This window comes from Mobula hypostoma, chromosome 11, assembly GCF_963921235.1.
Source record: "Mobula hypostoma chromosome 11, sMobHyp1.1, whole genome shotgun sequence".
Classification (NCBI taxonomy): Eukaryota; Metazoa; Chordata; class Chondrichthyes; order Myliobatiformes; family Myliobatidae; genus Mobula; species Mobula hypostoma.
The window spans coordinates 20,100,277-20,124,571 of record NC_086107.1 but is presented as its reverse complement, the minus strand read 5'-3'; the positions used below and the strand labels follow the sequence as shown (position 1 = coordinate 20,124,571).

General features: G+C 43.1%; 1 protein-coding gene across 9 annotated transcripts in view; it reads right to left on the bottom strand.

Moving 5' to 3' along the window:
• The window catches only part of ano5a (anoctamin 5a), a 270,568-nt gene that overhangs the window by 62,246 nt on the left and 184,027 nt on the right, over positions 1-24,295 (bottom strand). For all 9 annotated transcript variants that reach the window (XM_063061746.1, XM_063061747.1, XM_063061748.1 and 6 more), the window contains 3 exons: positions 21,368-21,436; positions 19,650-19,934; positions 15,399-15,512 (listed from right to left, as the gene is read on the bottom strand). In XM_063061746.1, coding sequence (XP_062917816.1) covers positions 15,399-15,512; positions 19,650-19,934; positions 21,368-21,436 — 468 coding nt within the window. The remainder of the gene's footprint in view (positions 1-15,398; positions 15,513-19,649; positions 19,935-21,367; positions 21,437-24,295) is intronic.

The window sequence follows — 24,295 nt, the reverse complement described above, 5'->3', positions numbered from 1 at the left end:
GTTGCTGGATAAAAAAGAGATTAACGCAATAGAAAGGAAGGACATGAGCCGGGAAGATGTGGAATCGATATGGGTAGAGCTGCGTAACTCTAAGGGGCAGAAGACGCTGGTGGGAGTTGTGTACAGGCCACCTAACAGTAGTAGTGAGGTCGGAGATGGTATTAAACAGGAAATTAGAAATGTGTGCAATAAAGGAACAGCAGTTATAATGGGTGACTTCATTCTACATGTAGATTGGGTGAACCAAATTGGTAAAGGTGCTGAGGAAGAGGATTTCTTGGAATGTATGCGGGATGGTTTCTTGAACCAACATGTCGAGGAACCAACTAGAGAGCAGGCTATTCTGGACTGGGTTTTGAGCAATGAGGAAGGGTTAATTAGCAATCTTGTCGTGAGAGGCCCCTTGGGTAAGAGTGACCATAATATGGTGGAATTCTTCATTAAGATGGAGAGTGACATAGTTAATTCAGAAACACAGGTTCTGAACTTAAAGAGGGGTAACTTTGAAGGTATGAGACGTGAATTAGCTAAGATAGACTGGCAAATGACACTTAAAGGTATGACCGTGGATATGCAATGGCAAGCATTTAAAGGTTGCATGGATGAACTACAACAATTGTTCATCCCAGTTTGGCAAAAGAATAAATCAAGGAAGGTAGTGCACCCGTGGCTGACAAGAGAAATTAGGGATAGTATCTATTCCAAAGAAGAAGCATACAAATTAGCCAGAGAAAGTGGCTCACCTGAGGACTGGGAGAAATTCAGAGTTCAGCAGAGGAGGACAAAAGGCTTAATTAGGAAGGGGAAAAAAGATTATGAGAGAAAACTGGCAGGGAACATAAAAACTGACTGTAAAAGATTTATAGATATGTAAAAAGGAAAAGACTGGTAAAGACAAATGTAGGTCCCCTACAGACAGAAACAGGTGAATTGACTATGGGGAGCAAGGACATGGCAGACCAATTGAATAATTACTTTGGTTCTGTCTTCACTAAGGAGGACATAAATAATCTTCCAGAAATGGTAGGGGACAGAGGGTCCAGTGAGATGGAGGAACTGAGAGAAATACATGTTAGTGGGGAAGTGGTGTTAGGTAAATTGAAGGGATTGAAGGCAGATAAATCCCCAGGGCCAGATGGTCTGCATCCTAGAGTGCTTAAGGAAGTAGCCCAAGAAATAGTGGATGCATTAGTGATAATTTTTCAAAACTCGTTAGATTCTGGACTAGTTCCTGAGGATTGGAGGGTGGCTAATGTAACCCCACTTTTTAAAAAAGGAGGGAGAGAGAAACCAGGGAATTATAGACTGGTTAGCCTAACGTCGGTGGTGGGGAAACTGCTGGAGTCAGTTATCAAAGATGTGATAACAGCACATTTGGAAAGCGGTGAAATCATCGGCCAAAGTTACCATGGATTTGTGAAAGGAAAATCATGTCTGACGAATCTCGTTGAATTTTTTGAGGATGTAACTAGCAGAGTGGATAGGGGAGAACCAGTGGATGTGGTATATTTGGATTTTCAAAAGGCTTTTGACAAGGTCCCACACAAGAGATTAGTGTGCAAACTTAAAGCACACGGTATTGGGGGTAAGGTATTGATGTGGATGGAGAATTGGTTAGCAGACAGGAAGCAAAGAGTGGGAATAAACGGGACCTTTTCAGAATGGCAGGCGGTGACTAGTGGGGTACCGCAAGGCTCAGTGCTGGGACCCCAGTTGTTTACAATATATATTAATGACTTGGATGAGGGAATTAAATGCAGCATCTCCAAGTTTGCGGATGACATGAAGCTGGGTGGCAGTGTTAGCTGTGAGGAGGATGCTAAGAGGATGCAGGGTGATTTGGATAGGTTGGGTGAGTGGGCAAATTCATGGCAGATGCAATTTAATGTGGATAATGTGAAGTTATCCACTTTGGTGGCAAAAATAGGAAAACAGATTATTATCTGAATGGTGGCCAATTAGGAAAAGGGGAGGTGCAACGAGACCTGGGTGTCATTATACACCAGTCATTGAAAGTGGGCATGCAGGTACAGCAGGCGGTGAAAAAGGCGAATGGTATGCTGGCATTTATAGCGAGAGGATTCGAGTACAGGAGCAGGGAGGTACTACTGCAGTTGTATAAGGCCTTGGTGAGACCACACCTGGAGTATTGTGTGCAGTTTTGGTCCCCTAATCTGAGAAAAGATATCCTTGCCATAGAGGGAGTACAAAGAAGGTTCACCAGATTGATTCCTGGGATGGCAGGATTTTCATATGAAGAAAGACTGGATGAACTGGGCTTGTACTCGTTGGAATTTAGAAGATTGAGGGGGGATCTGATTGAAACGCATAAAATCCTAAAGGGATTGGACAGGCTAGATGCAGGAAGATTGTTCCCGATGTTGGGGAAGTCCAGAGCAAGGGGTCACAGTTTGAGGATGAAGGGGAAGCCTTTTAGGACCGAGATTAGGAAAAACTTCTTCACACAGAGAGTGGTGAATCTGTGGAATTCTCTGCCACAGGAAACAGTTGAGGCCAGTTCATTGGCTATACTTAAGAGGGAGTTAGATATGGTCCTTGTGGCTACGGGGATCAGGGGGTATGGAGGGAAGGCTGGGGCGGGGTTCTGAGTTGGATGATCAGCCATGATCATAATAAATGGCGGTGCAGGCTCGAAGGGCCGAATGGCCTACTCCTGCACCTATTTTCTATGTTTTCTATGTTTCTATGTTATTGTTTTACTTTTTTCTACCTCAATGTACTGTGTAATGATCTGATCTGTATAAAAACCATGCAAGACAAGCTTTTCACTGTATCTTGGTACATGTGACAATAATAAGCCAATACCAATATGCTGTTCTAACATCCTGCTCTAAAACAATTACAAATTAGCTTTGTCACATGTACATCTAAACATACAATAAAATGCATCATTTTGCCTCAAATCAAAGTGTTGCCAGGCTACTGATGCCAACATAGCATGCTCACAACTCACGAATCCTAAACCTACGTCTTTGGAATGTGGGAGAAACTCACATGGTCATGGGGAGAACTTAAAATCACTTTACAGAAATTGAACCCCAATTTTAAAGCTGAATGCCCTAAAACATTGCACTAACTACTGCACAAACATGCTGATCTAATCCAGTGTCAAACCTCAAAAGTTCTGGGAAGATCTACAGACTGACCAGCCCACACTCACTTTAAAAATGTCTTATTTCTTTTGAGCATAATGAATCAGCCAGCATTACCAAAAATACCACACAAGATACTGTACAATAACATTAAACTACTGCATAAATGAACTTTTCTAAGTCTGACAACACTCTTGGCACTAGGCACAGTGCTATTCTTAAAATCAATATGACTCTGGGTATCCATGCCAACTGCGCAGTGCTGAGGCAGCTTCTCCACTTGGCTCGTAGCCAGTGTATAATGGCAGCAGTTCTCACCACAAGGTTCCCACAGCCACACTGAAAGGAAATGCAGATTTGTCTGCAGAGGCAGACTGAACGTTTCATTTGTTAATGCACTTGGGACACTGATTTCCTATTAGAAATTATCATTCTCCTAAAAAAAAAGGTTCTCATCAATTAGCCTATAAAAAAGAAAGAAATCACTTTGTTGCTTCTGACACGTAACATTTGTTGATTGCATCTGAAAATGGATGACTCATCAGAAAATCAGAGCAGTCATTTAGAAGCATCGGACTGTACTCATACCTTGCTTGATGAGTATTCAGAAATGCATCCACTGCAAACAATGTATCTCACACAGGCACCACTGTATCCATTTCATAGGTCTTTAAAAAAGTCCACAGATTGATACAGCAGCCAACAATTAAAGTTAAACAGAATTCCTAATTGGCACAGATTGATACTCAATACCCAAAGTCTGAACTCTCCCAGGAATAATTCAAGGAACACCAATCCTTGAACAGTCCCACACTCCATATTAACATTTATGGCACAATTATAAATATATATACATACTGTTACGTACCCCGTAACTGGGTTGCCAAACCAGCAGAAATGGATCACTCAGTTGGAGTCTGGAGTACTAGAACTAAGAAAGTTTTATTAAAGAAACAAGCAACACAGTAATCGAAAGGATAATAAATGCAACAGTTCAGTGATGATAAACACACATGTGCACAGAATTAAGATAACAGCATCAATCAAGCTCTATCGTTGTCTAGGGGTAAATGACCAATTTCAAAATGACTCAAAGTTCAGTCCAGTTTAGTAGTTCAGTTCGCAGTAATCGTTGCCATGGCGGTGGACAACGTGGGGGAAGAGAGAGATAGAATAGGAACAACTCATCATTCAGAACGGCTTCACTCACAGACCAGCGGGATGGCTCACAAACAGCTTTTGGGCAGGTCCTTGGTGATGTCACCTGAGGTCACCGACTGTGACCCCTCCTCCAGATGCGGTCGATCCTCTGCAGTGAACCCGGCACCCAGGCAAGGGCGGACACACACCGGGTTCCCGCTGATCGTACCTTTCCACCCTGTGCGTTGTCCGGTACTTCTCACCACTCGTGAGAGGCGCACCGCTTCCAGGGTCTCGTTACCTCGGGTGGCGTGTGTGTCTGTCTTAGCGAACCTGTCCCTTTTTATCCCCCTGCTGGGGTATCGCCTGTCCATCACTTCAAACAGTTCAGGGTTCAAAGGGGGGGAGCCGCTCCAGACAGCTCTTCCTCCCACATCCCTTCATTACACATCTCCAGACGCTGCTCCATTGTTCCTTATCTCTCCTTCCCCTGAGGGCAGGTGGCAGACCAACTGCTGATGCCACTGATGCTAGCCCAGGCCAGCAAACATCTTAATTTTATGTGTATTCTCGTAACACTTCCCCCCTTTAAGGATTTTTACCGGGAGGTAAAAATTACAAACATGACTACATTATCTGATACATACACAATATACATCTTTAACAGTTATTTAGCTAATACAGAGAATTTGAAGCTGTCAACACCTTGACAGACAGTCATCACATTTTCTGTTCCTTTTACACGTGTTATTAATAATCCCTTAGACCAGGCTCCAACTCAGCAAACTTCATAGTGGCCAAAAACACTGATGAATTGCGACCAATGTAACCTCTCATTTGGTTTTGTCCCGGACCACAATAACAAGGGTCGTCCCATTCCGACTCAATTTTCTCTCGCAAGGGCTTAGTAGGAGGGGGACGGGTATTGACCGCAGAGTTATTGCAAAACTTCCTGCAGTACCCCACCATCTCCAAAAGCCTTCTGAGGGCCCTCTTGTCTGTCGGGGTTGGGAGGTCAGCGATAGCCTGCACTGTAGCTTGCATCACTGCCAGCTGCCCCTGTGTCACCACAATTCCCAGGTAAGTGACATTCGTGTGGCCGAATTCATTTTTTCCAAGGTTCACTATCAAGCTGGCTTCAGACAGCCGTGTTAAATTGCCAATACACACCTCTGTGTTCATCAGCCCTTTAGTCACTGAATTACTCAAAAAATATGGGTGTTGTTTACTTGGCTGCCCTATTGTAACAGACATAACCCAACGTCCCAGTTCTTTGCATTTCCTCGGGACAATCAAACACATGGGTGCGAGTCGTTTAATTACTCCTTCGGGGATTAAGGGAGAGACCTTATCAGTAGACCTGGCCAAAACAATAGCCTTCTCCCATCTGACCGATCCCATCCTAATCTTTTCAAAATGTTTTTTTCCTCTTATCAAGGGGCCCCTAGCTTCATTGATTTCCACGCTAACACCGACTAGGTTTGTTAGCATATCAAAAGCCGGTGACCGTCTCAGTTTGCGTCGGTCATGATCAATAACATTCTTCCCCCTGGGCAGCCGGTAAATCTCTTTCATGATTCCACCAACTGTTTCCTCCAGCACCGCAAAATGTCCACCGGGGGGTACCTCGTGGGCCATGTTAAAAACCTCATCCCCATAACTCTTTTGCACCACCCCCCATTCCTCATCTGCGGGTACTGTACTTGATTTCCCTTTCTTCCTTAGCACTTCCTCATCCGCACAATAGCCTACTAGTTCCCTTGTCAAGGCTGTGTCAGAGAGAGCTGTCTCGGCAAAAACCATCAGCCCCTCGTCTCGCTCCTGCGTCTGCACAACTTCTTTCCTGGCTACTGCTACGTCCGTCCCAGCTCCCTCACTACCTCTTATCTCACTACACCCTGTCTCATACAAGGTTGGCAGAAACGTTTCAGCCAAATTCACCATCGCGGGCGGGGCCTCCATGCTGGCAGGCTGACCCGTCAATCTCACGACTGGGAACACGATTCCTCCGGCGATGTCATTACCGAGCAAGACTTCCACGTCTTTCATCGGTAATTCGGACCTCACCCCGATCGTGACTAGTCCAGAGACCAGGTTGCTCTGTAAATGTATCTGGTGCAAAGGGACTGACTCTGTCCCTTCCCCAACACCTTTGACCTCTACCTCCCCAGTCTGGGTCTCTGAGCTAAACTCTAATACACTCTTCAGTATTAGTGACTGACACACTCCCGTGTCTCTCCAGATCCGCACTGGAACTGGTTTTAACCTCTCCTTCACTGACACCAGTCCGGCCGAGATAAACCTCTCGCGCCCTTCCTGGACTTTTTCAGACCTGTCCTTCCCTAGCGGTTCGCTTAACAGCTCAATACAGCCATTCAAAATTTCCGCTTTTCCTTTCCCCGTCTCCTTCCTTGGGGCAAAGCACCTGGACGCAAAGTGTCCGACTTTCCCACAATTATAACAGACGACTCCAGGAGACTTCCTACCAGACTGCTCCCGGTCTACCTTATCCTTTTCACTAGTCCCCGGCTTACTTTCTGACTTTTCCGGCGGACTCTCCCCGCCGTCCTGACTACCCTTCTGGTAGCCTTTACTCGGGGCAACCTTCATTTTATGCGTCAACGCATACTCATCCGCTAACTTAGCAGTTGCGGCTAACGTGGCTGCCTCTTTCTCATTGAGGTAGGGTCTCATACCCTCAGGGACACAACCTTTAAACTGCTCAATCAGAATCAGCTGCAGCAGTCTGTCGTAATCCCCCTCTACCCCTTTCGAGGCGCACCAACGCTCACAATATGTTTGCATCTCACGAGCAAACTCCAAATACGTGCGGTCCCACCGCTTCCTCGCATTCCGGAACCTCTGCCGGTATGCCTCCGGGACCAACTCATAAATCCTGAGGATGGCCTCTTTCACCACCTCATACCTCTGGGCATCTTCCGCGGACAGGGCTGAGTAAGCTTCTTGGGCCTTCCCTTTCAGTACACTCTGAAGTAAAACAACCCACTTATCCCTCGGCCAGTCCTGACTTATGGCCACTTTTTCGAAATGGAGAAAGTACCGATCCACATCGGTATCGTCAAATGGGGGAACCAGCCTAACCTCCTGGGTCGCCCGGAACCCTCCACCTTGGTTCGGCACGAGCCCCTGCTCGGCCCTTATCTTTAACTTCTCCAGCTCAAATTCCCTTTCCCTCTGTTTCTCCTCTCTCTCCAACTGTCTGTCCCTCTCTCTCTCTTCTCTCTCCAACTGTCTGTCCCTCTCTCTCTCTTCTCTCTCCAACTGTCTGTCCCTCTCTTGCCTTTCTACCTCTCTCTCTTTCTCCTGCCTTTCTAACTGCCGTACCCGGAACTCGTGCTCGAGTCTCAGTTTTTCAAGCTGTACCTGTACCGCGTCTCCAGCAGGTTTTTCAACAGACACCTCCCCCAGCTCACCTTGGGGAAACACACCTTTAGATACATAGTGCTCTACAATAGCTCTGTGTATCTCCTCTCTCCTCATTGTCGACTTCACCTTAGCAAGATTCACCCGTTTGGCCACAGCTATCAATTCCGATTTCCTGGCATCCTCTAATGCCTCCAAGGTCGGCGCCTTTATAAATTCCTCAACCTCCATTTCTGCTGTTTGTCTTTTCTTTCTTTCGGGAATTTTAACCCAATCAATTTACTCCGTCCCAAATTTAGCGTTCAAAATCGCGGACGAGAACCCCACTTATGTTACGTACCCCGTAACTGGGTTGCCAAACCAGCAGAAATGGATCACTCAGTTGGAGTCTGGAGTACTAGAACTAAGAAAGTTTTATTAAAGAAACAAGCAACACAGTAATCGAAAGGATAATAAATGCAACAGTTCAGTGATGATAAACACACATGTGCACAGAATTAAGATAACAGCATCAATCAAGCTCTATCGTTGTCTAGGGGTAAATGACCAATTTCAAAATGACTCAAAGTTCAGTCCAGTTTAGTAGTTCAGTTCGCAGTAATCGTTGCCATGGCGGTGGACAACGTGGGGGAAGAGAGAGATAGAATAGGAACAACTCATCATTCAGAACGGCTTCACTCACAGACCAGCAGGATGGCTCACAAACAGCTTTTGGGCGGGTCCTTGGTGATGTCACCTGAGGTCACCGACTGTGACCCCTCCTCCAGATGCGGTCGATCCTCTGCAGTGAACCCGGCACCCAGGCAAGGGCGGACACACACCGGGTTCCCGCTGATCGTACCTTTCCACCCTGTGCGTTGTCCGGTACTTCTCACCACTCGTGAGAGGCGCACCGCTTCCAGGGTCTCGTTACCTCGGGTGGCGTGTGTGTCTGTCTTAGCGAACCTGTCCCTTTTTATCCCCCTGCTGGGGTATCGCCTGTCCATCACTTCAAACAGTTCAGGGTTCAAAGGGGGGGAGCCGCTCCAGACAGCTCTTCCTCCCACATCCCTTCATTACACATCTCCAGACGCTGCTCCATTGTTCCTTATCTCTCCTTCCCCTGAGGGCAGGTGGCAGACCAACTGCTGATGCCACTGATGCTAGCCCAGGCCAGCAAACATCTTAATTTTATGTGTATTCTCGTAACAATACACACAGACACACATACATACATACAGTATACAACAACATAAGATGGCTAATAGCCAACAAGCTTGAAAAGTGATTGTCAATCAAGACGTATATGAGGCTGAGAGAATGCAGAGATCATTCCGACATGGAAGCTGCATCATTGCTGTCTGCCTTCAATAGTTATAGTCAAAGCTGGACAAGAGCTTTTGACAGGCAGTACCTTCCTAGCTCATAAAGCATTTAATGGAACGCATGCAGCTCCAGTAACACTCCAGAAACTCAACACCATCCAGAACAGAACATCCACAAACTTCACTCCTTTCACCCGCCTGCAAACCGTGGCTGCAGTGTACTCCAATTGCATTTTCCAAACCTCTGTCACCAAGGATACAGGATTCACAGACATGGCAACACTATACTTGCAAGTTCCCTTCAAGCTGCATAACGAACTGACATGGAAATATATTACTGTCTCAGCATCGTCATTACTTGGTATAAATCACGGAACTCCCTTCCTGCCCAAACTGAGGGAGTATCTTTGCCAGCTCAACTGCAAAAGTTCAACACAACAGCTTCTAAAGGGCAATAGGAGGTACGCTATACACGGCCTTGCCAGCAGCATTCTGATCCTCAATCACAAACAAATTAAATAGAAGCAGGAAAAAAATGCTTCACTGCTAAATTTGGAAAAATGGCAGCATTATTACTAGTCTACAGTCTGAGAAGGTTTTTATTCAGCACTTTGAATTTCTTCATGGCAGAATCTAACAGATCATTTGAGAGTCATTGATTACTACCATTTATACCTATCACAGGTTAAGTCTGAATCACCTGTCCTTCAGGTATAATATTCAAAGTAATACACACAGCTTCATGGAGGGAGAGCCAGGACAACCTCTCCCACTTACCTGAAGTAGAACCTCTGGCAGCAACTTCCTGAACTAGTTACAACTTAATCACTGGGGACCTTATGATCACAGATCTCATCAAACTGCTTCGGCAGTCAGTTCTACCTTACTCTGAAGATGATCTCTGACAGGGTCGCAGAAAATTTATAAATATTCAGTAACAATTACAAATCAAAAATATACTAAATGTTAAAAATTAACTTAAAACAGAAAAAATACACACTTTAAATTAATTGAGATAACAAATGCATTTGAAAATTCCCAAAACATGCCAACTGTTTTACCTACATTGAAAGTAGTGGAACTGCAAGATCTGCTCCAGTGTTAACAGGCAGGTTTACCCACTGTAAATCCAGCAAGACTGAATAATATGAAGGAAGCAATTGTGCCCGAGGTCACGTGCTCTGCTGCTGGACTCTATTGGAACTCTTGTGTTGTGGGGGGGTGGGAGGGGGGAAGAACCCCCTGATTTCTGAATGTGTGTGTGTCCAGGACAAAGAAGCAGGCTGGAAAATCACAGCTGACACTACCCACCCTGCAAACTGCCCTTTTCCAAATGCTCCCTTCTAGAAAGTTTTATAAAGCTATTATAAAAAAGGTTCATAACATCCTAAAAATGTCTTTCCCCAGGCAGTAAATCTGATCAATCATTCTGGTTAACTCTGTCTCACCACCCCCCCATCACTTAACTCAGTCACTGCATTGTAAACACTTTAAAGCACTTTTTATAATGCTGTTTACATTATAAATATATGTTGCTATTTATGTATTTAGAGTAACATCCACAAAATGCTGGAGGAATTCAACAGGTCGGACAGCATCTATGGAGATGAATAAATATGTAGTCGATGTTTTGGGCCAAGACACTTCTTCGGGGCTGTTAAGGGAGGGGAGAGATGGCAGAATAAAAAGGTGGGGGAAGGGTAAGAAGGACTAGTTAGAAGATGATGGGTGAAGCCAGGTGGGTGGGAAAAGGCTGGAGAAGAAGGAATCTGATAGGAGGGGAGAGTGGAACATGGGAGAAAGGGAAGAAGGGGCACCAGAGGGAGGTGATGGGCAGGGGAGAAGAAGAGGTAAGAGTGGGGAATAGAAAATAGGGGAAGGGGGAGGAAACTTTCTCTTTACCAGAAGGAGATATTTATATTCGTGCCATCGGTTGCAGGTTACCAAGACTATGAGATGTTGTTCCTCCACCCTGACAGTGGCCACATCGTGGCAAAAGTGGAGGCCATGAACCAAGATGTCAGAATGGGAATGGCGATAGGGCTTGGCCACCTTGGTAATTTCCAGGTGGCCAATCATTTTAATTCCAATGGAGTGGAGGTGCTCGACATAGTGGCCTCCAACTTGCGTTGGGTCTCACCAAAGTACACGAGGCCACACTCACGGTGGAGGAGCTACAACTCATATTTTATCTGGGTAGCCTCAAACCTGATGGCATGAACATCGATTTCTCCTTCTGGTCATTTTTTTCCCCACCTCTTCCGTCTCTTACATCTTCTCATCATCTGCTGATTACCTCTCTCCCCCCCACCCCAGTGCCCTTTCTTCCCTTTCTCCCATGTCCCGCTCTCCCCTCCTATCAGATTTTTTTCTTCTTTGGCTCTTTTCCACACACCTGGCTTCAGTTATCTTCCAGCTAGTCCTTCTAGTGTCTTCCCCTTTCCTTTCCAGTTCAGAAGAAAGGCTTCAGCCTGAAACGTCAGCTCTTCATTCATTTTCATAGATGCCGCCTGACCTGCTGAATTTTTCTCGTGTTTTGTATGTATTACTCTGGATTTCCACTATCTGCAGAATCTCTTGTGTTTAGATTTACGTATTTATGTTCATTTTAGTCCATATCTATACTTTAACCTCTAACTTATTTTTATTTAATTCATTATTCTGTATAATTGTTGAACGTTGTTTTTTGTTGCATGCCACACCGACACACTACAGCAAATTCCAAATACATGTAAATGTATGTGCTGACTATAGTTAATTCTTGATCTTTGACTTGCACTACCATAAAGCTTCTGACAGTAATGCAGTATAATATTAAAAGTTGCCCTCTTCCACAAGAAACAGTCAGCTTTCTCAGAAATTCTGGGACAGTGCAAAGACAACACACCAGTGACAAACAACAGAGTGGTTCTTCTGTGTGAGCCTACCTCTGCCTCCCTCTCTATCATGAAAGCTGCTTTGTTGTTGCCCAAGTCTCAACACTACAAGTAAAGACCCAACTTCAAAAGCAAATGGCAAACATTACTCCAGAACTGGTAACTGGCAACAAATCAATGTTAATATTTCCCATGGCACCATAAACTGGAGAATATTGTTAACATGGCACACAACCAACCTCTAGAAGGCTGCTTGTGGTGAGCTGAATCTCCGGCAAAGTACACAACAAACATTCTCTGTACTGGGTCACACAACAGATCAACCCACATTATTGAGGTAAATATGGCTGTTCTAAAGGATGGCAGCTTCTCAGCAGCTCTATCAATCAGGAACTAGAGTGGTCAAAAGCTTGTTGGGGGCTAGAACAAACTGTTAATTCCATAATCAGTAATGTCAATCGACATCAGGCCTCCAGAGATTGTAGTGATTCAAAGTACACGCTGCCCACTCAGAAACTCTGAATCATAGGTACATATTTACACTACAGATTAATTTAAACAAAACACAATATACACTCAGTGGCCACTTTATTAGGTACGGTACCTCCTGTATGTAATAAAATAGCTACTGAGTGTAAGCTCATGGTCATCTGCTGCTGTAGCTCATCCAGTTCAAGGTTTGACATGTTGTGTGTTCAGGTTCACTCTTCTGGACACTACTAACACATGGTTAAATGGGTTGCTGTCATGTTCCTGGGCAACACACAAAATCCTGGAGGAACTCAGTAGATCAGGCTGCATCTATCGGGGGGAAGCGGGGGGGGGCAAGAATAAACAGATGACGTTTCAGGCAGAGACCCGTTTTCAGGGCTGGAAAGGAAGGAGAGAGATGCCAGAATAAAAAGTGGGGTGGAGGGGAACGAGGATAGCTAGAAGATGATAGGCGAAGCCAGGTAGGTGGGAAAGGTGAAGGGGTGGGGAACAAGGAGACTGACAGGAGAGAAGAATGGAGCATGGGAGAAAGGGAAGGAGGATGGGCACTGGGGAGAGGTGATACTCAGGTATAGAAAAGTGGTAAGAGGCAAGAATGGACAAGGGAGTCACAGAGGGACCAATCCCTGCAGAGAGTGGAGTGTGGGGTGGGGGTGAGGGAGGTAAAATCCCCCAACAATTTCGCCTTTGGCTCTTCCCACTTTCTCCAGACTCAAGTGGTAGCCATGGGCTACTGTGATTCCTTATCTATCTGTCGATCCCCAATAATCTCCCTCCTGGCACATACTGTTGCAAACAAATAAAATGCTACACCTATCCATTTATCTCCACTCTTACCTCCATTCATGGTCCCATACAGTTCTTCTGGTGAGGCAACACTTCCCCTGTGATTCTGTTGGGGTTGTCTATCGTATCTGATGCTCCCGATCATAATGTGGATTGGAATCCGCTTTTTTTGAGCACGTTTGCTATATCAGCGAAGAACAGAATTTCCCGATGGCCAACCATTTCAGTTCCTTTCCCATTACCATCCCAACATGTTGGTCTATGGCCACCTCTTTTGCCACAATGAGGCCACTCTCAAGGTGGATGCATAACACCTTATATTCTCTCTCGGTAGCCTCTAATCTCATGGCATGAACATCGATTACTTCTTCCAGTATTCCAGTAAAAAATTCCTTCCCCCTTCCCTCCTCTTCCATCCCCCACTACAGCCTCTTTCCTCTACCTCACCTGCCTATCACTCCCGTTCCACCCCCTGCCCCCCACCTCACCATGCCTCTCCTTCTTTCCTTTCTCCCATGGTCCACTCTCCTTTCCTGTCAGATTTCTTCTTCTCCAGCCCTTTACCTTTCTCACCCATGTAGTTTCAGGTATCATCTTCTAGCTGTCCTCCTTCCCCCAACTTTATACTTTGGCATTTACCCCCTTACTTTGCAGTCCTGAAATGCCGTCTGTTTTTCTCAGCCTGAAATGTTCTCTATTTTACCCCTCCATAGATGCTGCCTGACCTGCTAAGTTCCTCCAGCATTTTGTGTGTGTTACTTGGAAAGAATTTCCAGCACCTGCAGAATCTCTTGTGTTACTGCCATCTTCCTGTCAGCTTGTACCAGTCTGGCCATTTCTCCCTGATATCTCCCATTAACAAGCATTTTCCCCCACAAAACTGCCGCTCACTGGATTTTTTTTTGTTTTATAATCTATTCCCTGTAAACTCTAGAAACTATTGTGTTTGAAAACCACAGAGGATCAGCAGTTTCTGAGGTACTCAAACTACCCCATCTGGCACCAACAATCAAAGTCACTGAGAGTCACATTTCTTCTCCATTTTGATGTTTGGTCTGAACAACAACTGAACTTCTTGACCATGTCTACATACTTCCACGCATTCAGTTGCTGGCACATGATTGGCTGATTAGATATTTTCATCAATGAGCAGGGGTACAGTCATACCTAATAAAGTGGCCACTGAGTGTATCCTCCAGGATTTTTGAATTGATTTACTTTAAGAAGTGGAAACATCAATGTTTGGATGAAGAGGGTAAAGTGGATACAATAATAAATGCGGTAACAGGAAATGCAAGCCATCATTATTTAACATTCTTTAAGTGACCACAAACAATAAGCTATCAGGATGGTTTGTAAAAGTGTTGTATTGGATCTGATAAAACTCATACTTCCAACGGAATAGCACAACTTCTCGTTCATACAAACTAATTTATGCTCACCTGTTAAGCTAGTTCAGTACTGGCTGGTAGAACAATAATTGGGATAAAAAAAGAGAGCCAATTGGGAAGGAAGGTGGTTGGGTTGCAAACTACAAGTTAGGCAAATCCTACTACAGGAAGCATAATCATGACATTTAAGCTATTTTATAATGGAGGAAGGGGTGTGAGAGAAAGTCCTGCAATTTGAAGCCCATCCCTTTCTGAAAAAAAACTGTAAATTTGACCCTTGGTGGCTTTTCCTACATCATGCCTTCCATCAACATTAGACTGCCTGCACCACAGTTTCTTAGCATATCTTCTCTCTATCTGCTATAACAATTCATTCCAAAGCAGATATGAAGTAAAGAGAATTGCAGTGAGTAACTGATAAACAAAAAAAAAACAATTTTTTTTTAAGTTTATAGAGATGGCTTGGGGACAAAGAAAGTTGGGTCAGGTTTGGGTTTAGGGATGGAAATGGGAGAGTTAGAGTTCAGGTTAGTATTTAGAGACAGTGATTTGGGTGTTAGAGTAGGCTGGGGTCACAGCCCCTGGTGCACACTCAGTAGGCAGCAACATGGATGGGTGAAGAAGGACATCCATCGTCTAGGTCTCCACTCCAGTTAATTAGCAATTGCATCAGAAATGTCAACAGCTTCATTCCAAGATGTACATGCTTGTCTTTTTTCCAGAATTTTGGATTGACTACAATTATAATTATAGTCATTTGTGTGCTGCATTACAGATCTACAACTATCCTCTATTTGTAATCTTAATATTGATTCAGCAATTCAAGTAGTTTGTGACTTATTGGAGAAAGTTCGAAACCCAGAAAGTCTAATAATTTGACTGAAATTGAAGCACTCTGAACAAAATACATACATCATGGAGTGGGAAGGCAGCTGTGTACGTGCCATTGTTCAGCAGCCTCTTAATCCCAATTTTCTTCTTTCCATCTTCCGTTGTGTACTTACATCGAGAAAGAATATAATACACCTGGAGAAAGGAGAGGACGAATTACGTGAAAAGGTGTCTAGCTCTCTTCCCACATACTACACTGAACAGAGAATTAACTAAAGCCCAGTGATTCAATATTTAAATGATTGGCATTTAAAAAGCACACAAAGCATGGCTTATAAAAAATACACTGTAATAATACTGAAGGAAGTAATCACATGCAACACATACAAAATACTGGAAACTCAGCCAGCCATACAGCATCTATGGAGGGGAATAAACAGTTGAAGTTTCAGACTGAGACACTTCATCAGATCCTGATCAGCCTGAAACACCAACTGTTTTTCTCCTCTATAGATGCTGCCTGATTTGCAGAGCTCCTGCTGCATTTTGCACAAGTATCTCAAGGTTTTCAGCGTATGCAGAATCTGTAGTGTTTATAAACACAAGGGACAGGATGGAGATATAGGAACATTAGGTCCCAGACCACCAGGTTCAGAACAATTATTACCCTTCAACCATAAGTCTCCTTAACCAGTGTGGACAACTTCACTCACCTCAACACTGAACTTTTCCACAACCTAAAGACTCATTTTCAAAATCTCTACAACTGATGTTATCAGTATTATTTATTTACTTATTCTTTTATTTGTGCAATGTCTTCTTTTCCACATTAGTTTATCAGTTTTTGTTTGCATGTAATTTTTCCATTGATTCTATTGTATTTCTTTATTCTACTGCAAATGCTGTAAGAAAATAAATCTTGAGGTGGCATATGGTGATTTGCAGTGCCTATAAAAAGTATTCAATCCCCTTAGTAGTTTTTATGTTTTATTGTTTTACAACATTGAATCACTGTGGATTTATTTGACTTTTTTTGAACAATGATCAACAGAAAATGACTCTTTCATGTCAAAGCAAAAACAGATCTCTATAAAGTGATCTAAATTAATTACAATTATAAAACACAAAATAATTGATTGCATAAGTATTCATCCCCTTCAAATCAGTATTTAGTAGATGCACCTTGAGTCTATGTAGATAATTCTTGATCAGCTTTGAACGTCTGGTTACTGTAATTTTTCCATATCCTTCTTTACAAAACTGCTCAAGGTCTGTCAGATTGCTTGGGAATCATGCATGAACAGCCCTTTTAAAGTCCAGCCACAAAGTCTCAATTGGATTGAGGTCTGGACTCTGACTTGGCCTCTCCAGGACATTAACTCTGTTGTTTTTAAGCTATTCCTGTGCAGCTTTCACTTTATGTTTGGGGTCATTGTCTTCTTGGAAAACAAATCTTCTCCCAAATCCCAGTTCTCTTGCAGATGGCATTAGGTTTTCCTCCAGGATTCCCTGTACTTTGCTGCACTCATTTTGCCCTCTACTTTCACAAGCCTTCTAGGGCCTGCTGCAGTGAAGCATCCCCACAGCATGATGCAGCCACCACCATGCTTCATGAGAGGATTGGTGCGTTTTTGATGATGTGCAGTGTTTGGCTTATGCCAAACACAACACTTAGCCTAATAGCCGAAAAGCTTAATTTTGATTTCATCAGCCCATAGAACCTTCTTTCAGCTGACTTCAGAGTCTCCCTCATGCTCTAGCTGAGATTTCATGTGAGTTTTTTTTTTCCAACAGTGGCTTTCTCTTTGCCACTCTCCCATAAAGCTACAACTGGTGAAGCACCCGGGCAACTGTTGCTGAATATGCAGTCTCTCCCATCTCAGCCGCTAAAACTTGTAACTCTTCCAGCTGTCATAGGTCTCTTGGTGGTCTCCCTCTCTAGACCCCTTCTTGCATGGTCACTCAGTTTTGAAGACAGCCTGCTCTAGGCAGATTTACAGCTGTACCATATTCTTTCCATTTTTTTGATGGTTGACTTAACTGTACTCCAAAAGATATTCAGCGACTTGGAAATTTCCTTGTATTCATCTCCTGACTTGTGCTTTCAATAACCTTTTTGCAGAGTTGCTTGGAGTTTTCTTTTGTCTTCATGGTGTAGCTTTTTGCCAGGATACTGAATCACCAGTAGTTGGATCTTCCAGATACAGGTTTATTTTTACTGCAATCAATTGAAACACCTTGACTGTACACAGGTCTCCAAAAACAGATCTCCATTTAACTAATTATGTGACTTCTAAAACCAATTGGCCGCACCAGTGATGATTTGGTGTATCATATTAAATAAGGGTGAACACTTATGCAATCAATTATTTTGCGCTTTATGTTTGTAATTAATTCAGATCACTTTGTGAAGATCTGTTTTCACTTTGATATGAAAGAGTCTTCTTCTGTTGATCAGTGCCAAAAAGGCCAAATTAAATCTACTGTGATTCAATGTTGTAAAACAATAAAACATGAAAACTTCTAAGGGGAGCGGGGGTGAATACTTTTTATAGGCGCTGTGCATACTTTGATAATAAATTTACTTTGCACTTTGAAATAACCCCTGAGCTCGGCAGCACTTGCAAAGAAACATAATTCATGCTTTTAATTTTATTCCTTCTGTTCCTGTGTGCCACATCTTACAGGTTATAGCTATTCAATGTGTTTTAGACGTAATTACTTATCTGTGGGCAATAATAGTTCCTTTAATGTCACTGTTTTACTGTTTGTTTCACAGAACTTAACTTCTAATGTTGTTTTGGTATAAAAGATGGCCATGAAAGCCATTTCCTGAATAAAGTACTTTTGTTGTTTAAATTACTGGCTATTTTCCAGCACCTAAGAGTGTCAATAAGGGAGATACTAAGACAGTAGCCGACAGTTCCAAAGGGTACGTATAGCATTCTGTCACTTGAATGAAAATCAGGACCAAATGGCAGATAGCATGGCATCTGCCGGCAGCAGTGAGAAGACATCAGATCTTGGGGCGGCACTGTAGCATAGTGGTTAGCACAACGTATTACTGTACCAGTGATGCAATTCCCACCACAGCCTGTAAGGAGTTGGTATGTTCTCCCTGTGACCGCGTGTGTAACCTTCGGGTGCTCCGGTTTCCGCTCACAGTCCAAAGTCGTACAGGTTGGCTAGTTAATTGGTCTTTGCAAATTGTCCCGTGACTAGGCTAGGATTAAATTGGGGGTTGCTGGGTGGCGTGGCTCGATGGGCTGAAAGGGCCTATTCTGTGTTGTACCTTCATAAATAAATGAAATTAAAAGAGCACGGCCTGTAAGGGTGTCCTTCAGGATGGATGCGGCTTTCTTGTGGGAGCGCTCCTTATAAATGGGGAGGGCTTTGCCCGTGACGGACTGGGCTGTGTTCCCTACTTTCTGTAGCCTCTTTCATTCCTGGGCATTGGTGTTTCAGATCAAAGGTTTTGATTATTTGCTTCCTATTAATTGTTTGAATGACTCTAATTTTCAGGGACACTGATCCACTTGACAGGAGACAAAGTTCCACCAGCACTTGTGGGTGGGACATCTGCACTACAGCCCAAATGCAATCAGATTCTGCCACTTAACTCGAGGGTGCAATGGCCAGCAAGACCCAGTCTTTTAATTTCTGCTCAGGTTAAGCACAGACATGCAAGCCAGCAAATCCAAACTGAGAATCAGGTTCAACATAATACAACATCACTGTGTAAGTGACATAAATCGGTTCAAGTTTTTGAACCTACCTGCACAACCCTAATCATTACCTCCATATAGCAACACCAAGACTATGTATCTTTTACCTCAAATTTATATTTTTCTAGCAAATGTCATGTCCCTTGTGCTACATGCCAGTGATGCTGTTGCGGGTCTTTCACTGTACCAGTGCATATAAATACGTACTTGTGCAATAAAATTGACTTTCACATTTTGACCTTAGGAAAACCAGTTTCAAAATGAAAGTTACATGACACCGAGTCTTGTTGTGGGAAGGGTGAAAAATGCAAGTTAAGATTTTTTTTCTACTCAATGTGTGATTATGATCTGGAAGTCTCATCCCCTAAGGTGGGGGAAACAGCTAAATAAGGCTTTCAAACTGGATTACATGGGCAGTTAAGGAAAAATTATTGTTTCTGCTTTGTGGAAAGAGGGAGAAACGCAACCAAATGTGTTATTTCACAAGGAGATAGAACGAACTAAATAGGTCTTTGCCATTACGCAAGTGTTGTAATAACAATATTCAATATCCCAGATTCTGTTTGATGCTAATCCATAACAAAGGGTTGAATATAATCATACTTACAATCCTGTTACGGGTAGAAGGCGAGAAGAAGGTCTCTGGATTATTGATCAAGTAGAGTTCCTGTCGCTGCTTGCTGAAAGGTGCCGTGAAATAATCGGGTTCTGGGTTCATTATTGCTGGATCAAGACGGATTGGCTTCAGCATCCAGTCAAAAGGGTTTTCCCTTGCTTGTGGAATATCGTTGACTTTTATTGGCACCTTAATATGCATAACCTCTGCATACATAGCCAGCACATCCCAAGGAGCATGGATTTTCACAAAGTAAGTCTTGCCATCCTCCGAATCCTGAAAGTTAAATCATCTGGTTTGTTTTCAACATTAAGTTGTAAAAGTTGTCAGCCTGAATTTCTAAAAGTATTACAGCCTCACATCTAGGAACGTGATAGGGTTTGGCGTGGACGTGACTGTGGGGATCTTCAGTGGAAAAGCTTATGCGCTGAATGATCTTCAGCTGGGTTTATGTGCAACAAGATTTATAGCCATCCTTCAATATTTCATAAATCATCCTTCAAGTTTGCTATTCTTTATAATTACAAACCGCTGCAGACCTCCATAGGGAGCCCAGGGACAGAGATTCACAAAACTAGCCATGTGCATTGCCAGGGTGTTAAATTGTTTCCTAAATCTTCAATATAGCACACAGAAGGCACTCGATCATTACTATCAAGAAGCTGGATACTTCATCCAACTTTTCCTGCTGACTTCCTGTTCTCCAGTGATTCTCAAACTTTACAGATACCAGGTCTAATGACTATTATCAGAGTGGCCTCCTGATCACATCATTCAGTAACATTCATGAAAGTACAGGCTTCTTGATTAATTCTCCAATACTTTATTAACTCAGTCTCTGAGTTTATTCAATCTTGTTGATGACATTCTTCAGACATGTTCGGACAATTGTGTCCAACAAGAAATCATTGATTAAATCAGCAAATTAAGTGCACAAAACTAGTATACCAGGACATCCCTTTAGAACAGAGATGAAGAGGAATTTCTTTTGCCAGAGGGTGGTGACTCTGTGGAATTCATTACCACAGCTGGCTGTGGAGATCAAGTCATTGGGTATACTTCAAGCAGAGGTTTAGTGGCTCTTGATTAGTAAGAGCGGCAATGCTTATGGGGAAAAGGCGAGAGAATGGGGTTGAAAGGGAAAATAAAACAACCATGATGAAATGGTAGAACAGATGCAATGGGCTGAATGGTCTAGTTCTGCTCTGTCTTATGGTCTAAATCAACCTCATTGAACTGGGCACAGACTGCATTTTGAATCAATGATTTTTACAACATGCTATGCACATTTTACATGGTATCAGCTCAGGAGCCAAGCTGCAAGGCCCCCTCCTATCACCAACGAGAAGCTGCCCCTGCCATGCCACAAACACAAAGAAAACCCCATACATTTGCATCAACACTAAACCCCCTGCCATCCCGGTGAAGTGCAGTGCCCAGGGACAGAGATTTACAAATTTGGCTGCTGATCAATTTCTCAGCAAAGAAGAACAATAATGGTGACTCACGTTGAAGAGCAACTTTAACACGTTAAAATTTGTAACTTTTGGGACTGGAGCCCCCAGACTAAGGGGGCTGTACCTAACCAAATGCTTTGTCCAAGGCCAGGCATTAAGCAGCGCTGCAGAGGATGAAAGATTGAGAGGCAGAGAGGTTTAAGGAATCCCTTTAAAGGCAAGATTATCAGAAGCACAGTAACCTTCACTTACATCTTTATTTTCAGTTTCAAGTTCAAGACCTGTCTTCAGCAGATTTTCTTCAAATTCTTTTCTTCTTTCCTGAAAAAAAGAAATTCATCATTAAGTTGCAGATGATACAAAGATATGAGGAGGGGCAGATAGTGTTGAGGAAGCAGACAGTCTGCAGAAGGATTAGGAGAATGGATAACGAAATAGCAGATACAATACAGTTTAGTGAAAGGTATGATCATGATCTTTGATAGAAGGAATACAGGTGAATACTATTTTCTAAATGGGGAGAAAATTCAAAAAAAAAATCAGGCTTGCAAAGGGACATGAGAATGCTCATTCATGCAAGATTCCCTTATGGTTAACTTGCAAGTTGAGTTGGTAGTAAGGAGGGAAAATACCATGTTAACATTCATTTCGAGAGGACGAGAATATAAAAGCAAGAATGTAATGCTGAGGCTTATAAGGCATTTGTCAGACCATATTTGGAGTATTGGGAGCAATTTTGCCTCCATTTCTAAGAAAGGGTGTGTTGTCATTGGAGAGGACCCAGAACAGGGTTACCAGAAAGACCTCCAAAAATAAAGAATGTAAGAGGAGGGTTTGATGGTACAGGGCCTGTACTCACTTGGGTTTAGATGAACAAGGGAGGATCTCATTGAAATCTACTGAATAGGGAGATGAAGTGTGTGAAGTTACCATAACCAGAGCAAAGTTTCTTGGGAAACTGATAGGTCTGAAAGTAGATAAATCACCTGGACCAGATGGTGTACAGACCAGAAAGAGGTGGCTAAAGAGATTGTGGAGGCATTAGTAATAATTATTCAAAAATCACTAAATTCTGGAATGGCTCCAGATGACTGGAAAATTACAATGTCACTCCACTCTTCAAGTAGGGAGAGAGGCAGAAGAAAGGGCACTTTAGGCCAGTTAGTCTGACCTCAGTGGATGGGAAGATGTTGGAGTTGATTACTAAGGATGAGGTCTCAGGGTACTTGGAGGCACATGATAAAATAAGCCGTAGTCAGCATGGTTTCCTCAAGGGAAAATCTTTCCTGCCAAATCTGTTGGAATTCGTTGAAGAAGTAACAAGCAGAATAGACAAAGGAAGATCGGTTGATGTTGTATGCTTGGATTTTCAGAAGACTTTTGACAAGGTGCCACACATGAGGATGCTTAACAAGCTATGGGCCCATGGTATTACAGGAAAGATTCTAGCATGGATAAAGCAGTGGCAGATTGGCCGGAGGCAAGGAGTTGGAATAAAGGGAGCCTTTTCTGACTGGTTGCCGGTGACTAGTGGTGTTCCACTGGGGTCTGTGTTGGGACTGATTCTTTGTACGTTATATGTCAATGATTTGGATGATGGAATTGATGGTTTTGTTGCAAAACTTTCAGATGATATGAAGGTAGGTGGAAGGACAGGTCGTTTGGAGGAAGTAGAAAGGCTGCAGAAGGTCTTAGACAGATTAGGAGAAGAAATGTCAGATGGAATACAGTGATGGGAAGTGTATGGTCATGCACTTTGGTAGAAGAGATGAAAGAGCTGACTATATGCTAAATGGAGAGAAAATACAAAAAAACTGAGAAACAAAAGTTACTTTAGGATTCCCTAAAGGTTAATTTGCAGGTTGAGTCTGTGGTGAGGAAGGCAAATGTAATGTTAGCATTCATTTCATGAGGACGAGAATATAATAGCGAGGATGCAATGTTGAAACTTTATAAAGAACTGGTGAGCCCTCACTTGGAGTATGAGCCCCTTATCTTAGAAAGGATGTTTTGAAACTGGAGGGGGTTCAAAGGAGTTTCACAAACATAATTCCAGAATTGAATGTCTTCTCATATGAAGAGCTCCGGGCCTGTATTCACTGGAGTTCAGAAAAATTGAGAGGTGACCTCATTGAAACCCATCAAATGGTGAAACGCCTTGATAGAGTGGATGTGGAGAGGATGTTTCCTATGATGGGAGAGTCTAAAGACCAGAGGACACAGCCTCAGAATAGAGGGGCATGTTTTTAAAATGGAGATGAGGAGGAACTTCTTCAGCCAGAGGGAAGTGAATCTGTGGAATTCTTTGCCACAGACAGCTGTGGAGGTCAAATCTTTCTTGTATATTTAAGGCAGGGGTTGATAGATTCTTGATGAGTCAGGACCTGAAGGGTTACGTGGAGAAGGCAAGAGGTTGGGGCTGAGAAGAAAATTGGATCAGCCGTGATGAAATGGTAGAGCAGGTTCAATGCGCCAACTGGCCTAATTCTGCTCCTGTATCTTATGGTTTTATAATACTGAAAGTCTTAGATAGGCTTAGATGCACGTAGAGTGGACGTTTCCAGTAGTGGGAGAGGCTCGGACCAGATGGCACAGGCTTAAAATAGAAAGATGTTCCTTTAGATCAGAGATAAGGAAGAATTCCTTTAGCCAGAGGGTTGTGAATCTATAGAATTCATTGCCAAAGATGGCTGTGGAGGCCAAATCATTGGGTATATTTAAAGCAAATATTGATGGTTTGTTGATCATTAAGGGTGTCAAAGGTTATGGGGCAATGGCAAGAGAATAGGATTGAGAGGGAAAGTAGATCAGCCATGATCAAATGGAAGACTTGATGGGTGAAATGGCCCAATTCTGCTCCTTATTTTACTGTCTCATGGTCATGTAAAATAGATTGATGACACACTCAATGAAGGTACTGGAATTCTAACCTCCACACATTTCATAAATCTATTACCATACTAAGTTAATAGTGAAGTAGCAAAGGCACAAGAACTAGTGGGAAGTTCTTCCAATAGAACAATCTTGTAGTCTGCACCAAAATGCCAAATGGCAGGAGCACTAGGCATAATGGCTTTGACTTCCAATGGTTTCAGCAATGTCTCAGCCTTGCTTCCATATCCAGCCTTCCCAGGTAATGCTAAAGAACAATAATCAGAACAATGCAAACATAATTCTGTT